We start from the raw sequence: 12916 nt of genomic DNA on the forward strand, positions 1-12916 counted from the left end.
TTTTTAATTTTTTATTGGAAATGTGCATGCAAGTTGAAAATTTCAAATAGTAAAAAATAGAATGCATGGTGAGAAATAAATCTCCATTCTACTCAAGACGCCCCAGTTTTCTCCCAAGAGGCAACCACTATTACTTGATCTGTGTATCCTTCCAGAAAGATTCTCTCCTTTTTATTCTCTCTCTCTCTAAACAGTGTATATAGATGATGCTATATACGCTATTAATAATGACAGAACCATATTCCTATATACAATGTTATTAAAGGCAGAAGAGTATTCCAAGCTATAGATGGATGCGTACCACTCTTCATTTAGTCAAACATGTAGGCTGTTCTTAGCCATTTACAAATGCAAGCATTTGTTACAATGGATATTTTCTTATACATTGTTTTACACATTTTATTTTGGTACCTCTGTAGGCTACTTTCTGAAAATATAATTGTTCAAAGGATATATGCATTTTAAATTTTGGTAGATATTTCCAAACGATCTTACAAAGAGGATGTTTTAATACATAATTCTGGCAAAAAAATATCAGAGTGCATTTATAAGGAACTGTATGAGGCAAGGAAGAAAATTGTCTATTTTATGCATATCTTTCTTTTATGCCTCTGAGACCATATTTCTAAGACTATAAATAAATAATTAAGTCTATAAGTGAATAAATAATCTTGGTGAAATTAGTTCATTTAGCTGGACATTTTGGATTTGATAAATATTACTGCATGATATGTTTGGCTATTGTAATTCCAAATGTATCAAACTGATCAAAAATATGTTATACAGCTATTTATTTTAGCAATTGTATACGGAAACAATCATAAATAATGACTCATGTTTTCCCCTCCAGGAGAAACTTTTCTCCTTTCAGGGATATGTGGTTTTTATAATTTCGATTTCAAAGACATTAAAAATGTAACTTAGATCTGAAAAATCTGGCATTTACTAAATAGGGTTGTATGGACTTGTTAACTATTACTATCCCAAAAGTTTTGGAGGAGTCTGGAATTTTGGAGGAGTCTGGAATCTGGCATTAGAATTCTATAATCTTAACTCACCAGTTAGGCTAACAAAAAGAAATGCAAGGTCTTCCAGCTTTAGATTTCAATGATGTTGATTAGGACTTATGAAACCTCATAATTAATACCAAAGAATTTCCTTGTTTATAATCTGTTAGTTTGCTTCATGAGGGACTATAATTCTTGACTAAGTATTTTAATATTCTAAAGAAATCCCACAGTGATACACAAATATAATATGATGAGATATTTTAAGAAATGCAATAATAAAAGAACTCCTCCAAAGAGTCCACAAAGCATTAAAACAACAATTCCAGGTAATAATAAATACAAATTCACAAAAATATACAGTCAATTTCAAGTGACAAGTATGCTAACTGCGATTTGAGTTTAAATTTTAATATGCAGGTATCAAATTACATCCATAATTTGCACCAATTATTGCCAAATATATTACCACATATGAAATGTATTTATGATGATACTAGATCATGAGCTAATTATAATACGCATAAATATATTCACAAACATTTGGACAAAGATTCTCAGCTCTCATATCCAACTCAATCAAATAAGGTTCAATTTAGTAATGACCTTAATTCTGGAGAGATCTATTTGATCAATCATTTCATTTTCTAGTTCCTAAGTGTGTTTATGTAATCCTGTATGTTCATTTGAGTATTGTGTGAAAGCATGTATACAAATCACATAACTATATTGTTTAGTATAGACTAAAACATGGATGTGTTTGTTCTTTGTTGTTCTTTGTTACATGATTCATTTATTTCTTTTCTAGGCAAACAGTCAACATTCAAAGCAAATAGGAGTCTACAGACTAATAAACGAGGCTTTTCCTTATTTCTATGATGTTTTCCTTCCCATGTTCTTATGTTCTGGTCTCTTCATGTCACAGTATTTTCTCAAAATTCACTTTCCTGCAGAGCAGCTTATAGAGACACCTAGCGGTACACGGTAATGGTGGCTTCTCAGGCCATCGCTAATATCGAGTTCATGGTAGAAAGTTGTCATCATTTACTTATTTGAACCACAAGAGGTAAACTGAAATATTTTCCGTTTTAGTGTTTCTAACAAAGTTATAATCTAAATTAATTGCAAACATGTTTAATACTTCTTAGCTCAACAAAATTTATTTTAATTAGGCTAATAAATATTTAAAATAAAAATAATACAAAACCAAAAATTAAAATTTGATATTAAATGCAATTGTGAAGATTTAGGAAAATAATAAAATAACGAACATAAATAGCCTTATTTCAGCTATTTTGAGAACCCCAATAATTGATCAAGCCCTGTCATACTCTTTCCAAACTTCTATAGTTTACGAAGAAAAACTATGACAATTATGTTTATGATTGAACTTAATATTTTTATGCCAAAAATTCTAACTATAATGAATATGTAATTTTAAAATTATGACACTTGAACACTTTCATTTTGAAAATATAAAAGTGATTTTATACTTTAAAAAATAAATTTTCTGAAATGTTTATATCATCTTAGAAGATAATGACTAAAAAAAACAAGGTAAAAAGTGAAGTTTAAGTTGTCTGCTTATATAATGTACCTGTAGCAAGTGGCTATCATTCCTAGGCCAAATGTTTCTAAATTTAACACGAAGTTCTATTATAAGATTTCATTTTCATTATCTGATATTACAGATTACTTCTTTTCTCCCTTTCATGTACATACCCTGAATTTAAACAAAACAAACAAAATTGTTTCCAAAGTATGAAGGACTTAACTAAAAAATATTTGCAAAACAGATTTAGAGGAAATTTCAAGAAATATTGCAAAACCTCAGAAGACTGCAATATTCAGTACTTTTAGAAAGCTCCTTCTAATTCAACATATTAGAGGATGTGGGAAGTATTTTGTCGCTGTATATATCAGAATCTATATTAATCCTATGTTTAATCAGGATATTATAACCACAGTATTATCCAAAATGTTACCAAGAAGAAGACAATATCAATTATCTTTAAGACAATTCCAAAAGATACTATATACTTAATTCCAAAACAAAATGGATAAAATATATTTAAGTGGTAAAACTACCCAGTTATCAAAGGAACAGGCACACGTGCACTCAGCCCGCATTGGGCCACTTACTATGATCAACTTTTTTTCTATACCTGGATGGTCTAATATTCCAAACACTGGAAATACAATTTATGAATGTAAAGACCCTCTTTTGGGAAGAGAAGTGTCTGGTTTCATGAAAAGACTCGGGAATACTTACTGTAGAGATGACGCTAGCGGAGTTTAGCAGGTGACTCTTCAAGAAACTCGTTTTCTATCCATACTGCATTTCTTTAGGAGTTTCCAGCTTTTTAATACACACCAAATGTATTCACGAACATTCTCTCTGCAAGTCGTTCACATTCCCTTGTATCGCCCAGACATACCTATAAAACTTAATTCTTAAAAAAAAAAAAAATTAGCGCCCTCGTTTGCGGCTAGGACGAACCACTCCCTCCTCCAGGGTCGGTTGCAGTTAAGTACAAGAGACAGCAGCAGGGGCTGGATTATTTTAAAAGGCAGGAGGAAGGCAGGCGATCAGCACAGGGCTGGAATCACCCGTCCCTGACCACCAACAAGCCTGGCACTGTCTGGGTTATTTCCACTCCTCCCTTTTTCAATCTGAGGATTGCACAGTCCCACGCTCGTGTTACGCACATGGTCCAAGACTCCTCTGTCTCCCACGAATGTGACATCCAAGGGGGGCTCCGGTTGCGCCGCCCGAGCCCAGGGACGCCTTCGCCCTCGGCTGCCATCTATCGGCCACGGAGCGCCCGCTTCGCCCCGGGCCCATCATGTCTGCTGCAGCTTGGCTCGCACCAGCCGCGCGACAATAAACAAGTGCACTGGACGGGGCCCTGCGCCCGCGCCGGAGCAGATGTCTCAGAGACCCCTGAGATGCTTACCGTGCTGCCACGTCCTCAGCGCCCGGGAGGGAAGACGCTACTTTCTCTGAGTTTTTAAGAGCCGCGGGGCTGCCGGGACACGCCACAGGCGTAGAACAACGCTGTTCCTGCCCCCCAGGCCCCCCAGAGGATGTCGGAGATAGAGAGTTCCAAATAATGACGACCGTGCGCAGCATCTGGGGAAGGGATAGAGAAAAACCCCTGCAAACACCGAGAGCGATGTAACCGGCAAGAGGATGCGGGAGCCTTACAAATACTAATTAGGGGCCGCGGCGGCGGGCTCGGCGCGGGGACAGCGGCGCCGGGATCCCAGCGCGGGGGTCGCCGCTGCGCGGGGGGCGGAGGACGGCGCAGGAGCCGCCGCCGCCGCCAGAGCAGCCGAGGGGCCGGTGCCACCTTCGCTCGCCCCCTCACTACCATGTACAGTGTGCGCTGCAAGAAGAAGGCGGGCGATGCATGCACACCCCCGCGCCCCGCTCCCTCTGGCTCGTCCCCGGGCGTGCGCCACTGACCAGGGGGGAATGTGGTGAAGACGGCGAGGAGGAGAGCCGAGGGGGGGAGGGGAGGGCCGGCCGGCGCGAACCCAGGCCGGAGGGTGCGAGGAGCCGGAGGTGGCTGGAGGGGGCGGCGGCCGCTGTTCGCTTGGAGAAAGTTGCCCCCTATGCAGATGGCAACTGTAAGTACTCGCCTGGGGGGTGCGGCGAAGGGTGCCGGGGACCCCGCGATCGCGCGGTGGCGCGGGTGGGAGCGAGTGTGCGAGTGAGTGTGAGCGGGTGAGAGCGCTCGGCGGGGCTGACCATCACGTTGGCTGGGCCGGCGGCGCCAGGCAGCCTTCTCCGCGTCCCCCTCCTCGGGTTCCGCGCCTCCCCGCTCCAACAGCTCCCCCCCCCCGCCCCGCCCGGCTCCGGCTCCTGGCCCCTACCGCGAGGCGCCTCTCCAGCCGGTCCTCCGCCGCCCCCTCCCCCTGCCTTCCCAGCCCGCCGCTCGCGATCGCCCCCCTCTCCCCCCGCAACCCCGCTGCCCGCTCCGACTACCGCGGAGAGCGCCGGGGAGAGCCGTTTGGGGAGCCCCGGAACCCGCGGTCGCCACCGCGGCGGCGGCCCCGGGCTGGCGGCGTCCGGGCGCCTCTTTCTTCCAGGCGCTCGCGCCGCACTGCTCGCAGCCTCCTTGCCCTGCCTGGGCTTCAGAAACCCCGTGCACACCCCAAAGAGGTATTTTTTTTTTAAGGGTGGCTATGATGAGTGGGCTCTGGAGGTGTCAGACGGGGTAAGTCGGTCGTTTACTTTGCAAAAGAGGCTCTTGTGTGTGTGTCTGTGTGTGTGGCGGCGGGGTGGCTTTCTTTCCCTCTCCTCCCTCCCCTCCTTCCTTCCTTTTCTCTCCCTTCGCTCTGGGCGGGGTGGGGGAGGGGGAGCCTCGCGTCCAGGAACTCCGGGTGCTCCTGCCTGGGCCGCTGTGGGAGCAGCTGTGCCCGGAGCCCGGGGTCCGGCCTGGGTGCTGGGCTCCAGCCCGCGCGGCCCCACGCTGCTTAATGCAGGGATGTGCACGCAGGGCGATGATCCAGGGTCTAAATTCTTTGGGAGAAACGAATACAGTTCCCCCGCCCCCGCCCTCCAAAAAAAAAATCTGTTAATCTGAGAATGTGCAGCGCACCGGCTAATTTACATCGGAGGTGCGTTTCCCAGTCAGAATGTCAGCCTTCCCTGGCTCATTCAACTTTTATTTTCTCAAATTTTCGGGCTTCTTTAATGGCAAGGAGGAGGGGAAAGGGAGTGGGGTGAGAGGAAGCTCTTCGACCCTGGCTAACCAGAACTGAATTAAAGTTGTAAACGCTCGAGTTTAATAGTGGCTGGACACAATTTGCCATGGGCTGTCAGAAGGGGTGGGAGGTGAATGGGGGCGGGGAAGCAGAGGGAGAGAGGGGGAGGGGATCCAACCCCCGCTGAATGGCTGTGCAGATTTGATCCAGTGGAGAACCGAAATTTCAAGGTAAACGTTTTGCTTTCATAGGGGATGTTGTTGCCGCTTTGAAGCAGGGAGATGTTTGCCTTGCGTTGGGAGGTCGGGGATACTTGCGAGGTTTATACACTGTGATTCCGACTCGTCTCGACACGTCTGGTTGGCCACACGAGAATGATTCGCAGGCACACTTGCACACGTGCGTGCGAATGCAGGGGTTCTTAATAACGCGCGGGCTGGAGTCGGCTCAGGGATCAAGATCTAGGTCTCCAGGCTTGAACCCGAGACTCAGAAACGTCTTGGCTTTAGTTTTGGGTTGAGATTCGACATCAGACTTCAGTGGTGGTGAGGCAAATGCAAGGTTGACCAGAGAAAAGGCATTGGTTCCCCGAGCCCAGCGTTTCTACCAAGTGTTCCCTCCCCCTCCCCCCAACCAACGCAACGCGCACACACACACACACTCGCTCCATTTATGTCCTTTCCTTTATGAGTGCTGCTGTCGGCGCGAAGTGGGAAGTCGAAGGAAGCCTTTAAGGGGACAAAAAGAAAGCAAGAAAGAAAAGGGGGGAGGGATCAGATTGATTCCTTGGGGAGATGAAATTCGGATATTAAAGCACTGACCTCTGTCACTTGCTGTTCCTCCCTTCCTCCCTTCCACCTTTCTATTTTGCCTCTTAATCAGCCTAAGTGCCCTTTCCCGGAGGAAAAAAAAAAGGGGGAGAGGAGGGGGGTAGTAGAGCATTGACAATTAAATGAAATAAGCAACTCTAAAGATGGGCATGGTGGCGAGGTGGTAGTTCAGTCCAAATCTTGCTAATTCAGTAGGGTTAGTTTTGCATACCGTGGCAAACAGACGCGGAGCCCGAGGTAAGGGAAGCTTTGGCGCTGGTCCTTGGTTTACTTTTAGCTGATTCCGGGTAAGCGGTAGGAACGTCCTCTTTAAACTCCAGGTATCGGGAGGTGTTCCGGGATTGCGGATGCCTTCGCAGAGTTCTTTGTAGTCCATCGTGCAGAACTATTTCAATGGCTTAAAGCTGCGGTTTGGTAGCGTCCCTGACAGGATCAATGAGGAGAAGTGGACGCAGGGCGCTCTCGGGGAAGCGCTGCTAAGTGGCACCGTGCATGCAATTAGGGCGCTGATGTGCTTAATAGCGTGGTAGTGAAGTCCACCATCAAAGCGAGCGCACTCTCCTTTTTCTTCATACTCAAAGCTCCCGAAGACAATTGGTGATTTAAGAGCTTCTTCTGGGTCCTTTTGATGCATTATCTTACATCCTTTTTGCCTCTGAAAAGTATTCTTTGGGTTCCCACCCTAGCATTTCGAGCGACAGTTTAAAATAGCCCAAGTATTGTGGCTCCTTGCTTTTCTGTGAAAATGGGAGACCTTCACGGTGAACTGTTAACTGTGATGAGGTTCTGAAAGAAAGGCAGAGGGGCTGGGTGTAGGTGAGGTGGGGAACGTTGTAAAATGGTGCTTCTTTTCTCTTAAATTAGAACCATGAAACTGAACTGACAGCCATTTTATGTATATTTATGGATTGGTTTTGAAAAGGGGGGGAGCGGGGAAGAACACTAAAATGGGACTTTATCTAACCTGCCTTTATCTTGTAAAGAGCAGCATGTTCCTGTTGTACTCATTAGAAAATGAAATCAACCCTTAAATCAAAACGAATATCAGATTTTAATAAAGTCTGGAGAATGTCAGTGTTCCACTGGGAGGGGGATCATTCATATCCCCTCCTTCTGGATTTCAGAGAAATAGATTTAGGGAAGAGAGAGACTTTCTGACCGGGGTCCGTTAAATTTTTGTCATATTCTGTTGTTTCCTTTTTTCCTCTCTCCTTTGCAGGAGGTAAAATGCACACTTGCTGCCCCCCAATAACTTTGGAACAGGACCTTCACAGAAAAATGCATAGCTGGATGCTGCAGACTCTAGCGTTTGCTCTAACATCTCTCGTCCTTTCGTGTGCAGAAACCATCGATTATTATGGGGAAATCTGTGACAATGCATGTCCTTGTGAGGAAAAGGACGGCATTTTAACTGTGAGCTGTGAAAACCGGGGGATCATCAGCCTCTCTGAAATTAGCCCCCCTCGGTTCCCAATCTACCACCTCTTGCTGTCTGGAAACCTTTTGAACCGTCTCTATCCCAATGAGTTTGTCAATTACACTGGGGCTTCAATTTTGCATCTGGGTAGCAACGTTATCCAGGACATTGAGACCGGGGCTTTCCACGGGCTGCGGGGTTTAAGGAGATTGCATCTAAACAATAATAAGCTGGAAGTTCTGCGCGATGATACCTTCCTTGGCTTGGAGAGCCTGGAGTACCTACAGGTCGATTACAATTACATCAGTGTCATTGAACCCAATGCTTTTGGGAAACTGCATTTGTTGCAGGTGCTTATCCTCAATGACAATCTCTTGTCCAGTTTACCCAACAACCTTTTCCGTTTTGTGCCCTTAACACACTTGGACCTACGGGGGAACCGGCTGAAACTTCTGCCCTATGTGGGGCTGTTGCAACACATGGATAAAGTTGTGGAGTTACAGCTGGAGGAAAACCCCTGGAATTGCTCCTGTGAGCTGATCTCTCTCAAGGATTGGTTGGACAGCATCTCCTACTCGGCCTTGGTGGGGGATGTGGTTTGTGAGACCCCCTTCCGCTTACACGGCCGGGACTTGGACGAGGTGTCCAAACAGGAACTTTGCCCAAGGAAACTTATTTCAGACTACGAGATGAGGCCGCAGACGCCTTTGAGCACCACGGGGTATTTACACACCACCCCAGCCTCGGTGAATTCCGTGGCCACTTCTTCCTCTGCTGTTTACAAACCTCCCTTGAAGTCCCCTAAGGGGACCCGCCAACCCAACAAGCCCAGGGTGCGCCCCACCTCTCGGCAGCCCTCCAAGGACTTGGGCTACAGCAACTATGGCCCCAGCATCGCCTACCAGACCAAATCTCCGGTGCCTTTGGAGTGTCCCACCGCGTGCACTTGCAACTTGCAAATCTCCGATCTGGGCCTCAACGTCAACTGCCAGGAGCGCAAGATCGAGAGCATCGCAGAGCTGCAGCCTAAGCCCTACAACCCCAAGAAAATGTATCTGACGGAGAACTACATCGCCGTCGTGCGCAGGAGCGACTTCCTGGAAGCCACGGGGCTGGACCTCCTACACCTGGGAAACAACCGCATCTCAATGATCCAGGACCGCGCCTTCGGGGATCTCACCAACCTGAGGCGCCTCTACCTAAACGGCAACAGGATCGAGAGGCTGAGCCCGGAGTTGTTCTATGGCCTGCAGAGCCTGCAGTATCTCTTCCTCCAGTACAATCTCATACGCGAGATTCAGTCTGGGACCTTCGATCCGGTCCCAAACCTCCAGCTGCTATTCCTGAATAACAACCTCCTGCAGACCATGCCCTCAGGCGTCTTCTCAGGCCTGACACTCCTCCGGCTGAACCTGAGGAGTAACCACTTCACCTCCTTGCCAGTGAGTGGAATTCTGGACCAGCTGAAGTCACTCATCCAAATCGACCTGCACGACAACCCATGGGATTGTACCTGCGACGTTGTGGGCATGAAGCTGTGGGTCGAGCAGCTCAAAGTGGGCGTCTTGGTGGACGAGGTCATCTGCAAGGCGCCCAAGAAGTTCGCTGAGACGGATATGCGCTCCATTAAGTCGGAGCTGCTGTGCCCAGACTACTCCGACGTGGTGGTTTCCACGCCCACGCCTTCCATCCAGGTCCCAGAGAGGACCAGCGCGGTGACCCTCGCCGTGCGTTTGAACAGCACCGGGGCTCCCGCGGGCTTGGGCGCGGGCGGAGGTGCGTCGTCGGTGCCGCTGTCGGTGCTGATCCTCAGCCTGCTGCTGGTTTTCATCATGTCCGTCTTCGTGGCCGCCGGGCTCTTCGTGCTGGTTATGAAGCGCAGGAAGAAGAACCAGAGTGACCACACCAGCACCAACAATTCCGACGTGAGCTCTTTCAACATGCAGTACAGCGTGTACGGCGGCGGGGGCGGCTCGGGCGGCCACCCGCACGCGCACGTGCACCACCGCGGGCCCGCGCTGCCCAAGGTGAAGACGCCCGCGGGCCACGTGTACGAGTACATCCCCCATCCGCTGGGCCACATGTGCAAAAACCCCATCTACCGCTCCCGCGAGGGCAACTCCGTGGAGGATTACAAAGACCTGCACGAGCTCAAGGTCACTTACAGCAGCAACCACCACCTGCAGCAGCAGCCGCCGCCGCCGCCGCCGCCGCCACCGCAGCCCCAGCAGCAGCCCCCGCCGCAGCTGCAGCTGCCGCTGGGGGAGGAGGAGAGGCGGGAAAGCCACCACTTGCGGAGCCCCGCCTATAGCGTCAGCACCATCGAGCCCCGGGAGGACCTACTGTCGCCGGTGCAGGACGCCGACCGCTTTTACAGGGGCATTTTAGAACCAGACAAACACTGCTCCACCACCCCCGCCGGCAATAGCCTCCCGGAATATCCCAAATTCCCGTGCAGCCCCGCTGCTTACACTTTCTCCCCCAACTATGACCTGAGACGGCCCCATCAGTATTTGCACCCGGGGGCGGGGGACAGCAGGCTGCGGGAACCGGTGCTTTACAGCCCCCCCAGTGCTGTCTTTGTAGAACCCAACCGGAACGAGTATCTGGAGTTAAAAGCAAAACTAAACGTTGAGCCGGACTACCTCGAAGTGCTGGAAAAACAGACCACATTTAGCCAGTTCTAAAAGCAAAGAAACTCCCTTGGAGCTTTTGCGTTTAAAACAGACAAACAAGCAGACACACACGGTGAACACATTTGATTAATTGTGTTGTTTCAACGTTTAGGGTGAAGTGCCTTGGCACGAGATTCTCAGCTTCGGCGGAAGATACTGAAAGGGTGTGCAATTTCCTTTTAATTTTACACGTGGGGAAACATTTGTGTAAACTGGGCACATCACTTTCTCTTCTTGCGTGTGGGGGAGGAGAGGAGAAGGGCTTTATGGAGGGCAATTTGCTGCCCGGGTGATTGTTAAAGGTCGCAGTCATATTTGCAGTGTTGGAAGTGCTAAAAATGAAGGAAGCTGGCAGCCCATGGATTCTATCCTTCCTCTTTTGCTCCCTTCCTCCCTTCTTCTTCTCCCCCTTTAAGCCGTGGGTGGGTCTAAATGGCTTTTGTGGAGAGATTAGCACACCCCAACTTTAATAGAAAGTTTGTTCTCTCTCTCTCTCCCTCTCCCTCCTCCGCCCCTTTCTCTGCCTCCCTGGCTCCCTCCTCGGTCATTCCTTTCCTTTCTTTTTAAAGGATGTGTTTGTATGCATTCTGGACATTTGAATTAAAAAACGAAAGTATTGTGATCTTGAAAAGGATCACCATAGATGTGGACAAATAATTAAAATTACAGAGCTATATGATCCATAATTGATTAGTCAAAATAACTTATTGATGAAATATACAAATATTTTATTGTAGCACCTATTTTTATATGCACATTTAGCATTTCTCTTTCCTTCACTATTTAGCCTATGATTTTCACAGAAGTGTCGCACTATATTAGGAGCTCCATTTCCAAAACTGAAGTGATATCAGGAAGGCATTTGAAATCATTAAAAATATGGAGAACTTAATGGCAAAATCTTAAAGCCAATGCAACCCACCTAATTGGATCTGTAATTAAAAAAAAAAATACAACTGTATCCCAGTGTATAAAACAAAAAAATTTAGGGCAATTAATTGGGCCATTCATTTGAGGGAGAATCATGTGCAAGTTTCGGTTTTCATTAGAGAAAATTTAAAAGTATTTTTATTAGTCAACCAAAATGATGTATTGATTTGACTACTATTGTAGCCTATTTTTGATTGTTTAACCAAACCCAGTTGCATTTGTACAGATCCACGTGTACTGGCACCTCAGAAGACCAAATGATGGACTGTACAAATCTCTATACAATGTCTTTATCCCTCTGAGCAGCAAGCAATGATGATAACCACAAACAGGATCTCTGTAAGATGGGGCTACTGTTGTTACAGTCTCATATGTATTCCAGCACATGTAATTTTTTAAATAGTTTCTGAATAAACACTTGATAACTATGTCAAATATGAGGGACTGAAGTAATGATTGCTTAAGGTGCAAAAGAATTAACTACATGTGATTGACTGAATCTCCGTTACTAACAATTTAGGACATAGTAGCTAACTTTTATTCCTAATAGAAAAAAATTTCCCCTAATTATCAAATTTAAAAAGTATATATATATATATATATATATATATATATATATATATATATATATAATTACGCCTTTGTTGGTTCAGGGAAATATGTCTTTCTAAATGTGTCATTTAATGGGTTTATTAATGAAATTTCAATTGTATACTTCTTTTCCTTACTGAAGTATTCATCTAATACATGGAGCATGGTAAGTAATATATTGCATATTCATTTTTCTCTCAATATTATGTATTTTGTCATGTCAGTATTATTTATTCAGTCTACAATTTTCCATAGTTTCCATATTTTAACTTGTGTAAAACTACCTTTAACAATTATGATGGGTACTTTGTCTCAAGTTGATCTATATTCTAAATGTTCAAAATGTTGGTGGGTATAAGCTGTTCACCTCTGAGTAAGGTTTGCCAGTGAATTCAATTAGTATTTAAGAGTAGGAAATGTTTGAATTAATCTGAAACTTAAAGAGCCATGTGCTTCATTGCTATTGGTGGATCTCCCCATAATCTCACCCAGAATGTGTACAATGTCAAGGGCTGTTCACAAACTTTCTGTTTAAGGAACACTTTCCGTGGCATTCTGCCACAAAGAGGCAGCATTCACCCATAAGTAAATTGACAGTAACTGCTTGAATTCAGATTGAACAGGTAGTAACAGTTTCTCTGAGGAATTAAAAAAAAAAATAGTAATGCTACATGGGCCACATGAAGTAAGCTAGCCCCATTCTGTGCACCATTTTCTCTTCCAAAAGTGTTTTTCAAAGAGAAAAGAAATAAA

General features: G+C 46.0%; 1 protein-coding gene across 2 annotated transcripts; it reads left to right on the top strand.

The window, feature by feature from the left end:
• Window positions 1-4578: 4578 nt before the first annotated feature.
• On the top strand, window positions 4579-12130 carry SLITRK5 (SLIT and NTRK like family member 5). 2 transcript variants are annotated; one of them, XM_058548366.1, is made up of 2 exons: window positions 4579-4640; window positions 7770-12130. In XM_058548366.1, exon 2 carries the CDS (start codon window positions 7778-7780, stop codon window positions 10652-10654), a length of 2877 nt encoding a protein of 958 aa, XP_058404349.1. In that variant the 5' UTR covers window positions 4579-4640; window positions 7770-7777; the 3' UTR covers window positions 10655-12130. The 2 variants fall into 2 exon arrangements, with proteins under 2 accessions (XP_058404349.1, XP_058404350.1); XM_058548367.1 differs by lacking the exon at window positions 4579-4640 and adding an exon at window positions 4967-5175.
• Window positions 12131-12916: the final 786 nt, after the last annotated feature.

The sequence above is a fragment of the Diceros bicornis genome, chromosome 9, assembly GCF_020826845.1.
Source record: "Diceros bicornis minor isolate mBicDic1 chromosome 9, mDicBic1.mat.cur, whole genome shotgun sequence".
NCBI lineage: Eukaryota > Metazoa > Chordata > Mammalia > Perissodactyla > Rhinocerotidae > Diceros > Diceros bicornis.

What these genes read in the sequence shown, in the direction of transcription:
- SLITRK5 (XM_058548366.1), top strand. Translation starts at nt 7,778, where the DNA reads ATGCACACTTGCTGCCCCCCAATAACTTTGGAACAGGACCTTCACAGA.